The 19,964-nt window shown below is 30.8% G+C and overlaps 1 protein-coding gene across 1 annotated transcript in view; it reads left to right on the top strand.

The window, feature by feature from the left end:
- LOC107875879 (protein DGS1, mitochondrial) overlaps positions 1–7,058 on the top strand; it is a 35,609-nt gene extending 28,551 nt beyond the window's left edge. Inside the window, exons 9-14 of the mRNA XM_016722757.2 lie at positions 3,891–3,963; positions 4,043–4,071; positions 4,170–4,293; positions 5,937–6,047; positions 6,320–6,420; positions 6,539–7,058. Coding sequence (XP_016578243.2) covers positions 3,891–3,963; positions 4,043–4,071; positions 4,170–4,293; positions 5,937–6,047; positions 6,320–6,420; positions 6,539–6,659 — 559 coding nt within the window. The 3' untranslated portion in view covers positions 6,660–7,058. The remainder of the gene's footprint in view (positions 1–3,890; positions 3,964–4,042; positions 4,072–4,169; positions 4,294–5,936; positions 6,048–6,319; positions 6,421–6,538) is intronic.
- Positions 7,059–19,964: the final 12,906 nt, after the last annotated feature.

The following is a 19,964-nucleotide window of genomic DNA, read 5'->3' as shown; positions in this document are numbered from 1 at the left end:
TTCTCTTTAGCAGAATATGTTTACATTTAATGTGTTTGATAGGATGGAAAACATTTTCCTCGACTACAAGTGATTTTCTTTCTCAATTTTTTGGTGTTTGGTAAGTAAAAAATATTATCCCAAGAGCACCTATTATAATCTAAGTAAACACTGGGGGTGATGTCACGACCCAAGTACATGGCACATATTGTCCGTTTTGGGCCTAGACCCGCACTTATTTGTCTTTTAGGTTACGCTGCATCAAGCCCCAAAAGTGCACGTACCTTGTGAACTTTAGTTATTCTTCATAAGGCTCTTCACTTTCCTCTCTATTTCATGTGGGATTCACATAAGATGTCATATGTTTTTCATCTTTAGAATCTTGTCAGTCTAAAAGACTGTTAATCGTACTTGACCTGCTTTAGCCTGCCCTCTTCTAGGGGCGTTTTGTCATGACTCAAATCCATGCCACATAGTGTCCTCTTTGGGCCTAGACCCACACAGATTTATCTTTCACACTATGCCGCATCAAGCCCCAAAAGTGTGCATATCTTGTGTACTTGAGTTATGCCCTTATAAAGCTCTTCACTGCCTCTCCCATTTCGATGTGGGATTCTCCTAAGTGTCATGTGCACCTCATCTTTAGAAATTTATTAGCCTAGAAGCCTGTCAGTCTTGCTTGACCCTTCCTCCGTCGGGGTGTCATATATACCCCCTTAGGGACTCAACGTAATTACTGAGGTTTGCTCCATCATTGTACTGGGGGTACTTGGGGTACCTGGCTCGGATGCCATATTTGTCACAACACAAGTTCATGACATTTAGAGGTCGTTTGGTATAAGGTATTAGAATAAACAATACATGTATTAGATTTGGTATTAATTAATCCTTTGTTTAGTAGGAATTTGGGGACTATGTATAACTGATACATGTACTAGTTATACGCCCTATGTGTTATTACAAGTGTGAAATCATGATATTAGTAATACATAAGTTTTAATACCATGGAATAAGTATACTAAAGACAAAAATACCCAAGTCCCTCCAAACCTTTTCTAAACGCTTTTCACGCTTTTAGGAAAATTTTAGGATTTTAAAATGTTTTATTTGTTATTTGTTGGTGACTGCCAGTTGGAAATTGTTGGGAGTAATAGATGAGAAGGTGACTTTTTTTATATAAAAATGCTTTGACCTCAGCATTTTGTTTTTGTTGACCCCACCATTTTGTTGTTGTTGTTGTTGTGATTTGAATTCTCTTCCATTAACCAAAACATAATCGTTAGGCCAGACAATAAAAGGCAAATTGACATGAACAAAGTAATAGAGTGACAAAAAGAAGACGATCTCTACACTGGATTTTGAGAATATACATGTATAAAATAGTAAAGTAAAAAGCATTTCAGTTTACAATTAAAACATTCACTACAAAACATGTAACTAGGGGCTATTCATAAATAACTACAACTATGTCTAGCTTGAGGAAGATTAAGGACAATATCTGGATATGCTTTCGGCAAGACTCATTGAGCTCACGATTGATTCATATTTCTTTCTTTTTCTTATTTTGTTTATTTTCTTGATTTTCATTCCCTATATTTATATACTGTGGATCATTTCTTTTCATTTATCAAGATGACCTTTAATTTTCCCCTAAAAAATTGAGTGTGAATACTAAAAAAAGTCATTTTTAAGAATTAGTAAGACAACTTTGCTAAGGAAGTACACAAGGTATAAAATGCGAAGGGTATTTCTGTAAACAAACAATTATCTTAAGGAAATATTACAATACATATTGTTTCCAATACATCAAACCAAGCATTGTATAAGAAATAATCCTAGCATTACTAATCCCAACTAAGTTGCTTGGACTCTCCAAAAAAGTTGATGCACCCGTGTCATATCCTTCAAAAGTACACTATTTTGTGAGGATCCGACACGCACCTATCGGCATGTTTGAAGAGTCCGAGCAACAAGAATCCCAACATTACTAATATACCCTATTCAATACTATTCTTATACACCCTACCAAACGACCCACTATTGTCTACTTTGGGCTCAGGTTCGCCTTGATTTGTCTTTTAAGCTACGCCACATCGAGCCCCAAAAGTGCGCGGACCATGTGAACTTGAGTTATTTCTTATAAAACTCTTCACTTTCCTCTCCCATTTCGGTATGGATACACCTAAGGTGTTAGCTGCACCACATCTTTAAAATCTTGTTAGCATAGAAGTCTGCTTAAGAAAGAAGTCGATGTTCTCTCTTTTATTGCTTTTTTTCTTTCTTTAAATTCTTCTCGATAGATTTTCTTATTGTATTCAATGAACAGAGACGCCTTTCAAGAAAGCCTTAGAGGATTGAGCTTTTTGAGAGTACCGCATTGCAATTGAATGGTGGATTTCAACGATGAAGAGAAAAAATCATAGATTTGAAGCATAACTGCCCTTGCTTAGCTCCTTTTTGTAAAGCTCAAAAGCTAAAGTCCTGCTTGACCCGCTCTCATTAGCTCGCCCTCCGTTAGGGGCGTCACAGGTGAGGTGGTGGGGTGTTGGGGGATAAGGAGGAGGCAGTCAGCTTGAATGTCACTTATGAAACTTGTTTTCCTTGCTCCCACCAAGCAAGTCATTTTCTGATTTTAACTGTTTTCCCAGAAAAAATGTTCAATACATTTCAACCAATCAAACATGGGAAATTGGAAGAAAATTTTTTGAAAATCTTTTCTCCATAGTCCATACCAAACACACCCCTAACCTTTTACTATCACCAATCTGAGGCGTTTCTCTCCAGACTTCTTCTGTTTATGCAGTACTAAAGGGAAGCACTAGATTTATATACCTTCTGTCCTGTTCCATGTGACATAAGTTGGTTGAGTGTGGAGATAAAGCAGTTAAACTAATCCAACTTAAGATATTTTTATTAAATAAAGCATTTTATTGATGTGAAACTGCACCAAGTTGGTGCAATTACGTACAAGCAAAGTCTCAATCCCTATTAAAAATGCGGGGAACTGTGGAATTCTGAAAAACTTTGCATGTCATGTACTTTTCACTATTGGCACCAAAAATCCAAAAAATTTACAAGAACTCATATTTAAGCTTATGTTTTGGTTTTGCCTTTCCTTCAAAGCACCTGTAGTTTCTCTTCGGCCAAATTTCTGAAAAATGCACAAGGGGATGGTAGACCACTGGCTCTTGATGTCTTGATCCAACCTTCTTCTAGACCAGCACCATATAAATTCTTTAAATGATTTGGCATTACTTGCACCACCCTAAATGGGTTAAGAAACATGTCTCAGTCTCTCACATCCATTCGGTCACTTGACAGTGCAGAAGAAGACGATTTACGTCCTCAGTTTCCTTCACACAGAAAGCACCTACTGCGAATGCTGAATCCCTTTTCTTCCTCATTCTATGAAGCTGATAACCTGACACGGATAATATACTTGTTGCATAAGTACTTTCCCTGATGAACAAAAGAGAAAATACTTATGTGCACTTCTTTTTTTTAGGTAAAATACTTTATGTGCAGTTTAATGGAGGGAAACTTTATCCAGGAAAAAGAATTGGGGCATGCTTAATTTTGATATTATGTAGTTTATCGAATGGTTCCTCTCCTCTTCCAGATGCAATTATCCATGCAACTTTATTATAGTGGTAGTGCTTCTTATGTAATGACAGATCTTTAACTTTCAACTTTCAGCTTACAGTTTTAAAAAGCTTTGTTTGCTTTCCTGGTATTCGTTGAATATTTAACCAAGCAATAATATTAGTTTGTTGCTTAGTTGGAATATATGCTTAACAGACCATGTTTGAATCAGATTAATTTTTTCTCACATTGCTAGCAGTTTGGTCCATTGTACAGCAAAGAGTGTGCTTTTATGTCTCTCTGTTAAGTAAGCTTGCTTTTCACATTAGGTATGAGAAGGAACTGATGCATCCAATTCAAAATCTTTTTGGAGGGGAACTTTCTCGTGCTCTTCTTATCCAGGTACTATACTCCACTCTGTCGCAGACTTGCAGTTAATTCTTTCTCGTTTTGGCATGTAACATTTTTTCCTGCATTACAGGTTCAGAAGCTGAAGCTTGACATTGAAGAGTGAGTGAGGGCAACTGATACTCTTATCCCGTAGTCAGAACTTGTGAGAGTTAAGGCGTTTCTTGGTTTCTTTGCTGATTTTCATATTTTTAAAACAGGGCTATGCTGGAACTGGATCAAATTCTTAGGGCCAATGAAATCAATTTTGCTATTTTAGCTGCATTGCCCGCCTTCTTCCTCTCCCTCCTTGTGATCATGTTGGTGCGCGCTTGGTTTAAGCAGGTAGAGTGGCTTGTTTTCATTGTGTACATGTGGGGCATAGCTATTTATATACGACTTCAATCCAAAAATTGATCTCGCTGTAACTTGATGAATATTAATAATCTTTTGAATCTGCTGCCCGTTCCCTCCTTTTTCTTGAAGATATATTCAGAAAATTGATCAGGAATACCCAAAGGCAGATTGGTGCAGCATCACAGTGAAGCCATTATCATTTGAGAAACATATAAGGCAAATGAATTGTTAGAAGCCCAGAGGACTAAAGAAATTGAATTTTTCGTAGTATGTTTTATTCCATTAAAACTAATTGTAAAAGGTATCAGGATTTTTTTCACGTGAGAGTGAGAGACAAAGAGGAGGAATTCTGGGGAGAGCAGGAGCAAGGTGTGTATTCTCGCACTGCTTAGGCATGCTACTTTGTATAAGGGTTAGGAATTAGTTTATTCGGGCGAAGGTGGGAGTGGCTTCGATGGAGGATAAGGTGCGGGAAGCGAGGTTGAGATGGTTTGGGCATGTGAAGAGGAGGGGCACGGATGCCCCGGTTCGGAGGTGCGAGAGGTTAGCTTTGGATATTTCAAGCAGGGTAGAGGTCGGCCGTAGAAATACTGGAGGGAGGTGATTAGACATGACATGGAGCAATTACAGCTTACTGAGGACATGACCCTACATAGAAAAGTATGGAGAACACGGATTAGGGTAGAAGGTTAGTGCGTGTGGGGGAGTCGTAGCCGGTAGTTAGGTGTGCTTTGGGGTGGCCTTGCTAGTATGGTAGGACTTTCCTTGTAGGATGGAGTCTCTAGTTAGGTGGGTTGGGGAGGTGGGTGCTTGCGGGTTAATTGTGTGTCGTACTACTTTGTGGGTGCTTATTTTTGTTATTTCATCTTGTCGCATGTTTTATTACGACCTTATTTACTGTCCCTGTGTCTTGATCTGGGGGTCTATCGGAAACAGCCTCTCTACTTCTTCGGAGGCAGTAGTATGGACTGCGTACATTTTACCCTCCCCAGATCCCACTAGGTGGAAATCACTGGGTATGTTGTTGTTGTATTCTTTTCTACCCAATCTCAGTTCAAGCAGTTCTTGGAGCCTCTGCTTTTGATGTTTGGTTCGGCTACTACTACTACTATTTTTATCCTGTTTGTTGTAAGATTATTGAAGCAAAAGTTCGCTAGACAGAGTATTGGAGTATGGGAGGAAAAACGAAATCTACTTCTGATGTCATCAAAGAAAAAGACCGCAAGGAGTTTCCTTGAGAAAGAGATTGGAGTAAGGAATTTTCTGATGAGGGAGGCTTGTTATGCAATTCACAGAAATAGTTTCTATTGATATTATACAATGATGATTTTTTCATAAATGCACGCAATTGTTAGATCCTACTAGATTGGTCACTTTCCGCTCCATTTTAAACCTAAAAAGTGGACTCAACTATTATGGCTCAGAACAGCTTCAGCCAATATTTTCTTCAATTCTCTTCTCTTCTAATGCTATTGACACGACGAAGTGATTATTAGTTGAAACTACCAAGAAAAGAAATATGTAACTTTTACTGGTTGAGATATATGAGGGTTAATAGAGGTATCTCATTTTAAGAATCTTGCCTTGCTCCGCGAAATCATATAACACCATTAAATTTTGAATGGAATCAGGATAAGAAAGCAGAAGGCAGGGGAAGGGTTGCCCGGATTCAACGACGACTGCTAATTGTGGAAGTAGAGAGAAAGATTATGCAATTAGAAAGCTACAAAGATCAAGGACAAGTAAGGCCCTTTGATCTTTATCAGCACCTTTATTAAATCTTTGTACAATAGTATTTGAGCCTTTGAGAATCTCATATTTCTTCCACTATCACACAATCCATTTTGATCTAGTAAATTAGAACCCTTTACTCAATCCCTTTCTCCCTAACAGTAATGCATTCAATAGCTTTTGCTCCAGTAAGTTTGCTAGATAAACACTATGGCTATAGCTTGGAGTTGAGTTGTTTCGGTTTTCCTATTCCCTTTTTTCTTCTTTTCCCCAAACTCTTCAGGAAAAAGATGCTCAATGCATGTTGGGGTTGGCATTATATTACCTGGATCGCTTATACTGTGCTGTGGAAGGACACGCAAGGGCAACTGGAGAATGGATAAGGTTTGTTTCTCTTCGTCATGTATCTTAACCCATGATTTGTTTAAGGCATGAGACCTCTCATGGATTTCCAAAATATATTTCTGAAATCTTTCTAATATGGACATTTGCATTTGAATAGTTTGAGGCAGGATATCATTGACTTGGCAAAGCCAGATCTTCAAACTGCACATAAACTCAGGATTACATCACGGATGGAACGGATATATGATTGCTTGCTACCTTTACCAATAAGACAATAGTTTTGCCGTCTTTACATTTATTGTTTCCTTCAAACAACGTCGCCTTTTTGTATTTGTATAAATGGGCGAATGATGATTGCCCCCTTTTCACTCTCCACCCTTTTCTTTTGTCTTCCGGGGTAAGATTTTGTTCTAGAGCATTTGGTGCTTGTTAGAATGTCCACGACATTTAAATTGTACAACTCAAGACAGAACCAAGCTCCCATTTCCCAGCAAAGAATCGGGGAATACATCCATTTGGGACTTGTTTGTTTTCTGCAAAGATTAAGAATTTTTCCGTGGCTGATACTTTTATGAAAGACTCTTGCTGGGAAGTAAAAAATCATCCCCAGAACTGGATCACTGCATTTTATCTGGCAAGATTTATGGAGTTTGAATTGATGAATGTTCAAACTTAAATAATCGTGTCTGAACATTTTATAGAAGCAATCTACTTGGAATGTTTGTATGCGATATATGTACTTGTATTCTGTTTACAATGACAACAATATATTCCGTGTAGTTCCACAAGGTGGGGTTTGTCTATTTGCAGTGACAGCTTAATTAAGAATTTCTCAATAATCATTAGCACTCTGCAAATTGGACAAATCTCTAGACATCCTCTAAATGTTTTGGATATGTCATAGCAATATAATTGAACATAGTTTAAAAATAAGTAATTCTATATAAAAAATATAGTAAATTCTTTTGCGAAAGTCGAATATTGATGTTTATCTTGGCTATAATGCATTCGAACCTATGAAGATAACCGAATGAAAGTTTAATTAGATACATGTAATTCATGTATTTATTCCAATTTGATTACAGTATACATGTAAGTAACCGTATTTCACCTAATGCTTCGTTACAAAGGATATTCCTTCTATGTGTTCCTATCTTCTGATTTGACTATTTTGTCATACCCAATAATTTGTTTTACTTGTGTAGCGGTTTATCATATAATTAGTCAACTTATTCACGCGAGTATCATAGTACTTTTTATTTTGAGATATGATGATCTTTTTAGTAACTTTGGTCAAAGATAAAAGAGATAGAACTTTATATACATATAAAACACCACGACTCTCTATCTTTGGTTTGAGATAAAAGAGATAGAACTTTATATACATATAAAACACCACGACTCTCTATATCATCAATTCTTATGATCTTTTTTCCTTTCGAATAGCAAAAGATCATTACCGTCGATTATTGATCATGCACCTAATCCACAAAACAAAACATATGCAATAATTTTATAAGGACCATCTGAAACCACAAAATCTTAAAATATTTGCTTCTATTGTCACCTAAAATTATCTGTATGCACCAGATGAAAAAGGATTCACATTCTTATTTTAGTGAAGTTCAATATTGACATGATTTGTTCATTTTTTCTGTAAGAAAGCTGGTAAAAAAATACAAGATCATTCAAAATTACTTCTAGAGTGACAAATCCTAACCTGCAAACAATAATAAATCAGTTATGTTGATTACCATTTAAACCAACTTAATTTAGAAATTGTATTGACAAATACAAGACAACAAATTTAAATTTGTAAAACTAAGTTTTCAATATTTTTCTATTTTAACTTTCCATTTTGAATCTTAACATTTTCTTTTCTTTTCATTTTTTTTATGAAGAACAAAATAAAATTTTAATTTTATAATTATCAGTTGTGACACTGAACAAAATTAAATTATCCTATATCACTACTCAAACTAAATAAAGAGCTTATCAAAGCAAGTACATCTACATAATAATGCAACTAATTATTTACTTGGCAAATTTTTTTCTCGAAGAGTCGTGACTAATGAGCCAATAAATAACATCACTAAACTCTTTGTACTGCTATTAAGTACTTTCTTCATTTCTTTTTAATGCTCTATTTAGGGTTTGTTTGATTTTCTTTTAATACTCTTTTAATTTTTTAAGAATAATTTGATTAAAATCTTCCTACTATATCCTTGTTCAAATTACCAAGACCATTAATTGAAAAGGAATTAGGGATGTGCTCAATCTAAAGTTAATTAGGGCTATACATAAAGTACTTAAACAGAAATAAAGAGTAGTCAATTAAAGCTCAAACTTCCGTTGGTTTTTCTTCCTAGGTAATATTCTTCACTCATATATGAATACGCAGAGCTAAAGATAAAAGAAACATAAATTGATATGCAACTAAAAATACAATCCACAATTTTTTATTTCATGTATTTTGTTGAGAAATCTTATGGTATGACTTCTTTTAAATTTATCTCCACGCATCAAGTATAATTTTCTCGAAATTCAAAAAAAGTGTTATGTAGAATGAGGTAAGCTGTTAAGATTACATAAGATATAACTATAACATTATTTATCAAATTTTTCTATTTGAGTTGATAACCCCCCTTAACAGTGTAGGGTCTGAAAATAAACTTTAAGAAAATAACAATAACCGAACTTCACAAAGAAGAACTTTTTAAAAAAAATTATGTGAAAAGTATGTTTTTTTCTCGAAGTACAACTATCTAAAAGTATTGTAGAGTTAAGCTAAGGAAACTGTAGGGATTGCTACCTCCCATAAGCACTACCGACCTGAATCCAAATTACCGGAGTTCTAATATAAATATCAAACAACAAGTGAATTTAAAAAAAAAAAAAAAAAAAAAAGAAGAAGAAGAGAAAGCCAAGAATATTATTCTTTCTTACTGATAAAACAATGAAAAGAATCGAATTACCACAATCAAATAGAATTCTAGAATACTAAATACATATATACATAAATTCTCAATCAAACATGAAAAAACAACAAACGTATTATAAAATCAGAAAAGGAGATTTACCTTTGGGAAGTAGGCGAAAGCTCATATAATATCTAACAAAAGTGAGAATAATAAAAAATACATGAACACAACCAAAAATTTAAAAAGAAACAAATATCAATTTCAAAAAAGAAAATTTACCTTGTGATTTGAGAGGAACAACAAAACATATAAAGAGAGAGGAAAAGGAAGTTGAAAAATAAAGAGGAAGAATTGAAAAGATGGAAATGGCTAAAGAAGAGGAAGAGAAACGGGCATTAAAGACGGCTTTTTAATAAGATGAAAATTACAAAAGAAGAGGAATAGAAGCAGGTTTTAATACAAAGTCTTAATACCGTGCCAGTTGAAATTTTAAAATTTAAAAACATTAAAGCAAACAATTGATTGTAATAAAAATTTAAAAGAACAAAAAAAGCTTAAAAATAGAAGAAAAAAGATGAGCAACGTTCCTTGAATCTAAGGCATGTCACATAAGCATCACTATGTTTCTCCTTTATTTATATATATAGATTCCACAATTTATTTACTTGTGTTAAATACCTTCTGTAATCCATACTACTTGTAGAAATTGTACACTTTGTGTTTATACAACACCGACATGCAGTAGTTCTTACTTTCTTCCTAGTCATTCAACACTTTCAACTTTGTTAACTAAAAAACATTTTGCTGCTTCAAAAGGTATAACTCGAACACATTATTCTCCATCAGAAACTTCAACCCTCAGTATCTATAAAAAATGATGTATAGTTCAATTTTAAAATTAAATATGTTATCTGCTTTCACATGTGAAAATGTTGGAGGTCAATTTTTCTCAAATTTCAACTCATTTCCTAATCAACACGTTTGATGCTACCATAGGTACAACTCACGATATCTTGTATAGCTTTCACTTTTCTGTAGCATTTAAGACGCATCTTTATTGAGAATGTCTAAAATTTTTGCTTTGAAATTGTAAAATGAATTCTGCACATGAGCAATAAACTATAGTTTAGTTACGCATATAACGGCCCTTTAAAAAATGTGAAAGTGTTGGTTAGAACTTACCATTTCACATTAATGACTCTTTTCATTACCTTGGTGTTGTATCTTTCTTTCCAGCCTTTATCATTTCATGCATATATTCCCTATGAGGTTTCTTACTTTCATCCATATAAGCTATCACCTCTCGATTGTTAAACTGCATTAAAGACTCCAGATCAAGCCAGCGAATATCGATTTCCCCCATGAAATTCATGCTACATGCCAGTAGGGCCTGTTGGATTCTTCGCTATGTTTGGAGTAATTTTTTTCCCGGCAAATTACTCTCACCATCAATGTTGCTTCCCCAGCAATTCACAATTACATATTCAATTGCCCAACAGATAGATCATTCTCCCTTGAATACAACTCTCCCAACAGGAAACCGGCTACCCATCTGATGTACTTTAAAATCTACAAATGTCTGCTCTCAAGTTTAAGAACCTATTCTACATAAGGTAAATTCCCCTTCATCTGCTTTACATCCTTAGCTTTGCCCATTTGATACATTTACAAGGCTACTCTCACCATCATCCGCCTTCTTGTAACTAAAGCTCACGTGTTAATAAGTTTCTGATGTTCTAAATTTCAAAGTTAATATCAATCAAAAGCACAAGGATAATGTATTTGTAGGATAGAATGAACCTACCCATATACACAGTGAAGACATCCATTAATCTCAGACCAAACGCTCACTGTCCCTTCATTATCGTCTAGCATGTCCTTCAAGTTTCCACACCAAATATTTTCCTTGCAAATCCCATATATAGATACATTGATCCTCTGAGCCACTCACAATATACTTCGCATTTGCAAACTTGTTTGTCTTCTTGATATGTCTAATAATTTTCAAGATACTAAAATGGAGTTATAGATAGAAACATATCCAAATTTTTAAAAGAAAGGAATCATCCAATATGCAGAATCTGAATATTCTTCTCTAAAAGTGATAACAGAGAAGTGGAATGTATTTGATTGTGAAAACATTACTATTTTAGTTTCATATAAAAGGACTTACAACTTAATTGAGAAGTAAAGGGCATATCTATTAAGGATAACAGAGAGGATGGGCGATTGTTGAACAGTGCCATCTATTTTTCGGTTTTTATAGAGATTAAACAGGTTCTATTATTGAGCACCTGCTCATTGAAGGATGCATCTGAAAGTTTTGGTTACTGCCTCTTTGAGAGTTTGCAGCGCATATGTTGGGTTGTAAAATCTGTCTTAATTTAAACGGGCTCGGGTGATTTTGAAATTCAAATAAGTTTGTTTTTATTTAATGAGTTGGGTGCATTTACGTAATTTCAATTTCAAATTAAGGAGTTCATCTGTCAGTTTTGACAAGTGGTCAATAAAGGTAAACTGACCTAACATAGCATTTTCAAGTTCCCCGCTGATCAGTTCGCTACTATAGAAACAAATAAATCCATCACTTGGGCATAATTTTTTCTCTTTTTCACTGTAACTCTTTGCTTGTTAAGTTTACATAGAGTCCATCTCAGTCATTTGAAGATCTAAAGACAAGACAAGCAGTAAAATTTGCTGGCTTCAACATTTCAAAAATGATGGAAGCAGAACTTAATAAATACCACCAACTAATAAAAAAAACAGTATGAACACAAAAAAAGGTTACAAAAACTAACAGTTTTGTGAATAGGGCAACAACCTTCCTCACTTACACTATGTTGTATAAGAACTAAACAAACAAAACAATATAAAGAAATAAGGAAAGAGCTGCTGAAGCAACTTAACTAACCCCATCCTTTCTCTAAGCATCTCTCTCGAGAACCACCCCGATACCCCTTGTTTCCTTTTCTTTTTCTCTATTACACTCTTATCTAGTAATTAGCGTAACATATAATCTATTGTGACAGAGAGAATTGGTCGTATGTAGACTATTCTCGTCACAAGATTTGCTATCGATACGCCTCATGACACACAGGACCCAAGAAAGCTAATTTCAGAGTTTCCTTTTTCACAAAGACCTAATCTTTACTAATGGATGGAAAGAAGTGTCAATTTCCAACACATACTTGAAAAAGGTAAAAAATGAAAATCGGATGATGGTGTGGGAAATCTAGCTCTATAACCTGCATAATCCTAAAATATTGTTGCCACATTGTACGAGTGCAGGTTTACAATGCTTAATATTTGTGAAATGCACTTTGCCAGAAAAGTAATTCATAATTGATTTATTCTAACCAACCACTGCAGTTCAAATGTTGGATCTATGCAATTGCTAATTTTGGATTTTTCAAAATGCTTCCTGAACACTTCATTGGCTGGTAAAGCCTTATGTACGACCAATCATCAAGCGTGTTGGAGACATGAAAGAAACACATAGAGGATTAGAAAGAGACTCGAAGAAAAGAGATTGTTTGGAAGAAAAAATCCAACGATCAGGCAACAAACAGGATTAGAAGTTTACTCTATCAAGGTTCAACCAAACCTTCATAAATGTTGGAGCGGGTAAATCTATAGGATCCATTGCATTGCCCATATATGAGCATATAAGTGTAAAGAAAACATGATAATGGAATGTGTCCTACCTCTTAATGAGAAAGGAAGACGTCTGAAAATCCTAGATAGCGGCAACCAAAATTTCTGCACTCATCGAAGTGCATAAATTGCTTTGAATCAGCATTTTCATTAATAACATTAGAAGGCTAAAACTAACATGAGAACAAGTAAAGAACAAGTTTGATAGTTCGTCATAGCCCATTTTGGCCATAGCTAGAGGAATTAATCATGAGACGTATGGTGGAATGTGCCTTTTGGAATATTTGCAGGGAATTGGTAAGGCCGTGTAATACACATAGTGTAAGTAATGGGCTAGGGGGGTATTTCTAGAATTTAAACAGTTTCATTAAAATTAAATGAATTGGGGGCATTTTAGACGTGTATCCTTTTGCTTATATAAGCAAGTTTAACTCTTCTCTTCAAGACTATTGACAAATGAACGGTTATCTGGACAATAGTTCAATAAAATGTAAATTAGATAAAGTATTATAAATTGACATCACTACCTGCAAGTTGACAGAGGTAGAGGATCCAGAAGGTCAAGAATCTGTTCGTTTAAGTGAATGTTATAGTTTACTCCCTACATGCCTATCTTTCCTATACAAAAATATTGGAGCTATGATTTGCGTATGCAAAGGAACTAACTTTCTCCAAGAAAAAAAGGAAAAAGAAAAGCACATAAAAATGCTTAGGACTTGAACAAAATATATGTCATTTGCATACCACCCAAATATATGGCAAACAACCAAGTAAAGTTCTTCCAGACAAAAGTAAGTCTTCTTGAAGTTGCATGCCAACCAATTTTTAAATTAGAACATAACGCACAGATAAGCAATGGATGAATGAAGCTATAAATGCGGAGACAACTAATTTCAGGTTCTAATAAATCGTAAAAATAGACTTAGAAATCTATTTTAGTACCTGTATCTGAATATGTTGAGAAACAAATAGTACACAATTTTTAAAAGAAGTAACGACAGTAATGCAATAAGGGACACTATGACATTCCCCAAAGCACCATAGTGATAGGTGGTTAGTTTAATAGGTCGGCCTAAAACCTTGAGCCATCCATATATTGTTTTCTGTATTTTTTAATAGTCCTTTTTTTTTAAAAGATCATCATCAACTCGCTAATAGTTTTCGGTCTTGCCACATACAACGTCTTCATAAGCCTCTGATTCTTTTAGCCCTTAGTAACAAATAATAGTAATGATCAACAACATGTTCACAAATGTAAGAATTTCTCCAAAATTAAACATCTTCCACTTGTTGTTCATTGGTATAGGAGATAATTTTATCCATGCTATATGGCGTGAAGATGTTATTGGATTATTCTTCTCTGTTTATGAAGGGAAACAACATTTCTTTCACTAATGAGGGAACCGTAATTGAAAATTCATTTAACAAGCCAAAACAATCATCATTTAGACATATGCACCCCAAAATATTGTTTTATCTTCAGAAAGAACAGACCCAAAGTCGGGGTTGATTGATTTGGGCTGACCATGCTAAATATACAAATCGAATTTTTTAAAAAACAATCATAAAGGAATAAATAATGTTATTAAGGTTAGAAAGTATTAATTTAGTTTTACAAATTTCATTACCAAAATGAGAAGTTCGCAAAAGACTATGTAAGAACAAAGGCAACATAAAAGAATCGAAAATAAAGTTGTTGGAAAGTTCTTACTCAGTTCAACTGTTTTGGATAGCTAATGCTAGGCATCCAAATCAGGATTTTTAAAGAGAAAAATCCTAAGGCGTGAAGTAAAGTTGGTCAGGTTAAAATATATTTATTTAATTTTACAATTTTATAAATATAAATAAAATGAGAAATAGGCAACAAATTAAGTAAAAAAGAGGCAGCAAAGAAGCAACGGTAGAAACTGATTTTGAAAGTTTATACTCGATTTTGTCTATTAAATAGGAGAATATAAAATTAAACCGAGGAAAAATATAATTGAGAAGGAAATTTTTTTTATTTTAATCTTATCTTTCCATAGTACCCTCTTGTAAGTAAGATGATGTACTGTGTATGACGATCTAAAAAAATCTAATATCGATTGAGCAATTTAAATTCTAAATCACGGGATATATGTATATCTTTAGTTATATTTACTTTAGTCCATTTTGCTCTTTCCTCCTAAATCACAATCTAATATCAATCTGTAATTGTGGATTGCCGGGGAACCAATCTGAAACTGCCAATAATGTATATGTATATGTATGTATACTAGAGGAGCATGACCCGTGTCAGAACGGACGCAACATTAAAATATTTATTTATCTTTTCAATCTTGATATATTTAAATAAAATTTTTAATAAAAGGATTGCATATGTTTTCTAGGATTCATCCGGATTCTAGCATGAGTTCAACATATGTTATTTTAATATGTATTTAGATAATTTAAGTTGTTAACTAATGTAATTTATAATATTTTTTTTTATGTAATTTTTAAATTAATATACGTTACTTTTCTTGTCCAAATTTTTGTGGCATTGATAGTCAATTATATTTTAAAAATAATTTAAGTTTTTAATTATTGTGATTTATAATACTTTTCTTCTATTCCAATTTTAGTGGCACTAATATAATTTTAAGAGTTGACCAAATATTTTATATCTTTTAAATTTTTTAAGTTGTTAATTATTGTGATTTCTAGTATTTTTCATGTAATTTTTTTTTAAATATATAACATATTAAATTGTTTTTAGATATTTTAAGTTGTTAACTATTATAATTTATAATACTTTTTATGTAAGTTTTGAATAATATATGCTATTCTCCTTGTCCAGAGTTTTGTGACGATGATAGCCAATTATATTTTTTTAAATAATTTAAATTTTTTATCATTGAGATTTATAATATTTTTTCTATTTCAACTTATGTGGCACAATGCTTAAATGGCCATAATAATTAATTAGAGGTGATATAGTAAAATGTAATTATTATTATTTATTATTTTTATTATGTGTATGTGTTGACTCAAGAAGAATTTGAAAACATTTAGAAATGTGTTGAATGTTACAAATGTTAAAAATTCATTTGATGCTTCTTGATTTCTCTACATTTATCTCTTGTGTATTTTTACTCTTTTGCCCTTTGAGTATATGTAGTAATTTTTTTTTTTTGAAGAAAATATCATGAAGATTTTTATTCATAGTATATATATATATATATATATATATATATATATAGTAAAATCGTGGATTCAATATTATTAATTCTTCAATACATAAGTGACTTATAATAATTAATTGCGGGTGATACATTAAAATTAGAAATCAGTCAATTTAAAAAAAATTGTTAATTATTGTTATTTACAGTACTTTTTATTTCATTTTCAAATAATATGTGTTGTTTTATATCTTCTTCTATCTCGTTCCAATTTATGTGGCACTAATATAATTTTGATAGTCAATCAAATATTTTATGTTGACATATCATTTTGTTATTCTTATTTTTCTAATACATAAATGTCTTATAATAAGGAATGATATAGTAAAATCATCATGACAAAAATTTAATTTAAAACATTAAGAGTTAATTTCACATTTTCTGTTTATTTTATTTTTCATTAAATATTATTTATTTTCTTAATACCTAGACGACTCAGAATAATTAATTAGGAGCGATTGATTATGTTATTACTATAAAAATTAATATAATTTTATCATATCCAGTAGTAATCATCGATAATTCACCGAAATAGTATATTAATTAAATACGGGATACTTTATTTGCATATGCAAAATATGATATTAATAAATATTATTGGATAGTGCATTATATTTATCTTTCACAATAATAAAATTTTACTATATATTTTTCTTTATTTCTTTTTAACTTGATACATATTGACTCAACACAAATTCTAAAAAAATATTCATTAGAAATTTATTTAATTAAATTAAATTTATTAATTTTGTACTTTAAAAATTTAAAGTCAAGTTTAAATATTAGTATTTCTATGTAAGAAAACAATAATTTTAAAATTTCAATTTACTAAAATAAATAAATAAATAAAAAGATTATTTTTCTATATAAAAGTCAATTAAAACAATAAAATTGATTTACTTTAAATATTTAGTTGCAATTAATTAAGATAATTTTTTATTTTGTCATGATTTATGGTGCACCGATCAAATTTTAAGAGTTGAATAAAACTTTTATCTATTTTTTTAACTTGTTAATTATTGTGATTTATAATAATTTTTACGTAATTATCAAATAATATATTTACCCCTTGTGTCCCAATTTATGTGGCTTCGATACAATTTTGAGAATCAACTAAAAATTTTATATATCTTTTAAATATTTTAAGTTGTTAATTATTATGATTTGCAGTACTTTTTCTTTTATCTCAATTTATGTGGCATTGCTAAAATAATGAGAGTCAATAAAATTTCTATATGTCTTTTAAATAGTTTAAGTTATTAATTATTGTGATTCGTGGTAATAAATTAGTTTTGAACATGATAGCCAATTAAATAAATAAAAAAAAATTTACTTTCAATATGTAGTTGTAGTTAATTAATATAAATTAATAGAATGTATTAAATATTTAAACTATTATGATGAAACAATGAAATTATTATATATCGGGGCATGGTATGTAACTAAGTGGGAGTGAAGGGGTTTTTGGTAATTGCATGAGAAGTGGTCGAAACCACCTCTTCTATATAATATACTAGAGCATGACCCGTGTCAGCACGAGCCCAACATTAAGATATTTATTTTTCTTTCAATCTTGATATATTTAAATAAAATTGTTTAATAAAAAGATTGCATATGTTTTCTAGGATCCATCCGAAATCTAGCATGAGTTCAACATATGATATTTTAATATGTATTCAGAAAATTTAAGTTGTTAACTATTGTAATTTATAATATTTGTTTTTATGTAATTTTCAAATTAATATACGTTACTTTTCTTGTCCAAATTTTTGTGGCATTGATAGTCAATTATATTTTTAAAATAATTTAAACTTTTAATTATTGTGATTTATAATACTTTTCTTCTATTCCAATTTTAGTGACACTAATATAATTTTAAGAGTCGACCAAATATTTTATATTTTTTAAATTTTTTAAGTTGTTAATTATTGTGATTTCTAGTATTTTTCGTGTAATTTTTTTTGAAATATATAACATATTAAATTATTTTTAGATATTTTAAGTTATTAACTATTGTAATTTATAATTTTTTTTATGTAATTTTTGAATAATATATGCTACTCTCATTATCCAGAGTTTTGTGTCGACAATAGCCAATTATATTTTTTTAAATAATTTAAATTTTTTATCATTGAGATTTATAATATTTTTTCTATTTCAACTTACGTGGCACAATGCTTAAATGACCATAATAATTAATTAGAGGTGATATAGTAAAATGTAATTATTATTATTTATTATTTTTATTATGTGTATGTGTTGATTCAAGAAGAATTTGAAAACATTTAGAAATGTGTTGAATGTTACAAATGTTAAAAATTCATTTGGTGCTTCTTGATTTCTCTACATTTATCTTTTGTGTGTTTTTACTATTTTACCCTTTGAGTATATATAGCAATTTTTTTTTAAAGAAAATATCATGAAGATTTTTAGTCATAGTATATATAGTAAAATTGTGGATTCAATATTATTAATTCTTCAATACATAAATGACTTATAATAATTAATTGTGGGTGAACATTAAAATCACAATTGAAGCAGCAGAAATCAGTCAATTTTTTTTTAAAAAAATTGTTAATTATTATTATTTACAGTACTTTTTATTTCATTTTCAAATAGTATATGTTGTTTTATATCTTTTCTGTCACATCCCAATTTATGTGACACTAATATAATTTTGATAGTCAATCAAATATTTTATGCTGATATATCATTTTGTTACTCTTATTTTTCTAATACATAAATGACTTATAATAAGGAGTGATATAGTAAAATCATTGATCGAAAGACGAAAATTTAATTTAAAACATTAAGAGTTAATTTCGCATTTTATGTCTATTTTATTTTTCATTAAATATTTTTTTTCTTAATACCTAGATGACTCAGAATAATTAATTAAGAGCGATTGATTATGTTATTACTATAAAATTAATATAATTTTATCATATCCAGTAGTAATTATCGATAATTCACCGAAATGGTATATTAATTAAATACGGATACTATATTTGCATATGCAAATTATGATATTATTAAACATTATTGGATAGTGCATTATATTTATCTTTCACAATAATAAAATTTTACTATATATTTTTCTTTATTTTTTTTAACTTGATATATATTGACCCAACACAAATTCTAACAAAATATTCATTCAAAATTTATTTTATTAAATTAAATTTAATAATTTTGTACTTTAAAAATTTAAAGTTAAGTTTAAATATTAGTAATTTCATATAAGAAAAAAATAATTTTAAAATTTAAATTTACTAAAATAAATAAATAAATAAATAAATAAAAAGATTATTTTTCTATGTAAAAGTCAATTAAAATAATAAAATTGATTTATTTTAAATATTTAGTTGTAATTAATTAAGATAATTTTTTATTTTATTATGATTTATGGTGCACCGATAAAATTTTGAGAGTTGAATAGAATTTTTATCTATTTTTAAAAAAGTATTTTAACTTGTTAATTATTGTAATTTATAATAATTTTTACGTAATTATCAAATAATATATTTACCCCTTGTGTCCCAATTTATGTGGTTTCGATACAATTTTGAGAATCAACTAAAATTTTTATATATCTTTTAAATATTTTAAATTGTTAATTATTATGATTTGCAGTACTTTTCTTTTATCTCAATTTATGTGGTATTGCTAAAATAATGAAAATCAATAAAATTTCTATATATCTTTTAAATATTTTAAATTATTACTTATTGTGATTCGTAGTAACAAATTAGTTTTGAACATGATAGCCAATTAAATAAATAATTTTTTTTTACTTCCAATATGTAGT

This window comes from Capsicum annuum, unplaced genomic scaffold, assembly GCF_002878395.1.
Source record: "Capsicum annuum cultivar UCD-10X-F1 unplaced genomic scaffold, UCD10Xv1.1 ctg1490, whole genome shotgun sequence".
In the NCBI taxonomy this organism is placed as follows: domain Eukaryota; kingdom Viridiplantae; phylum Streptophyta; class Magnoliopsida; order Solanales; family Solanaceae; genus Capsicum; species Capsicum annuum.
The sequence above is the reverse complement of the archived record's forward strand: the minus strand, read 5'-3'. Positions and strand labels throughout refer to the sequence as shown.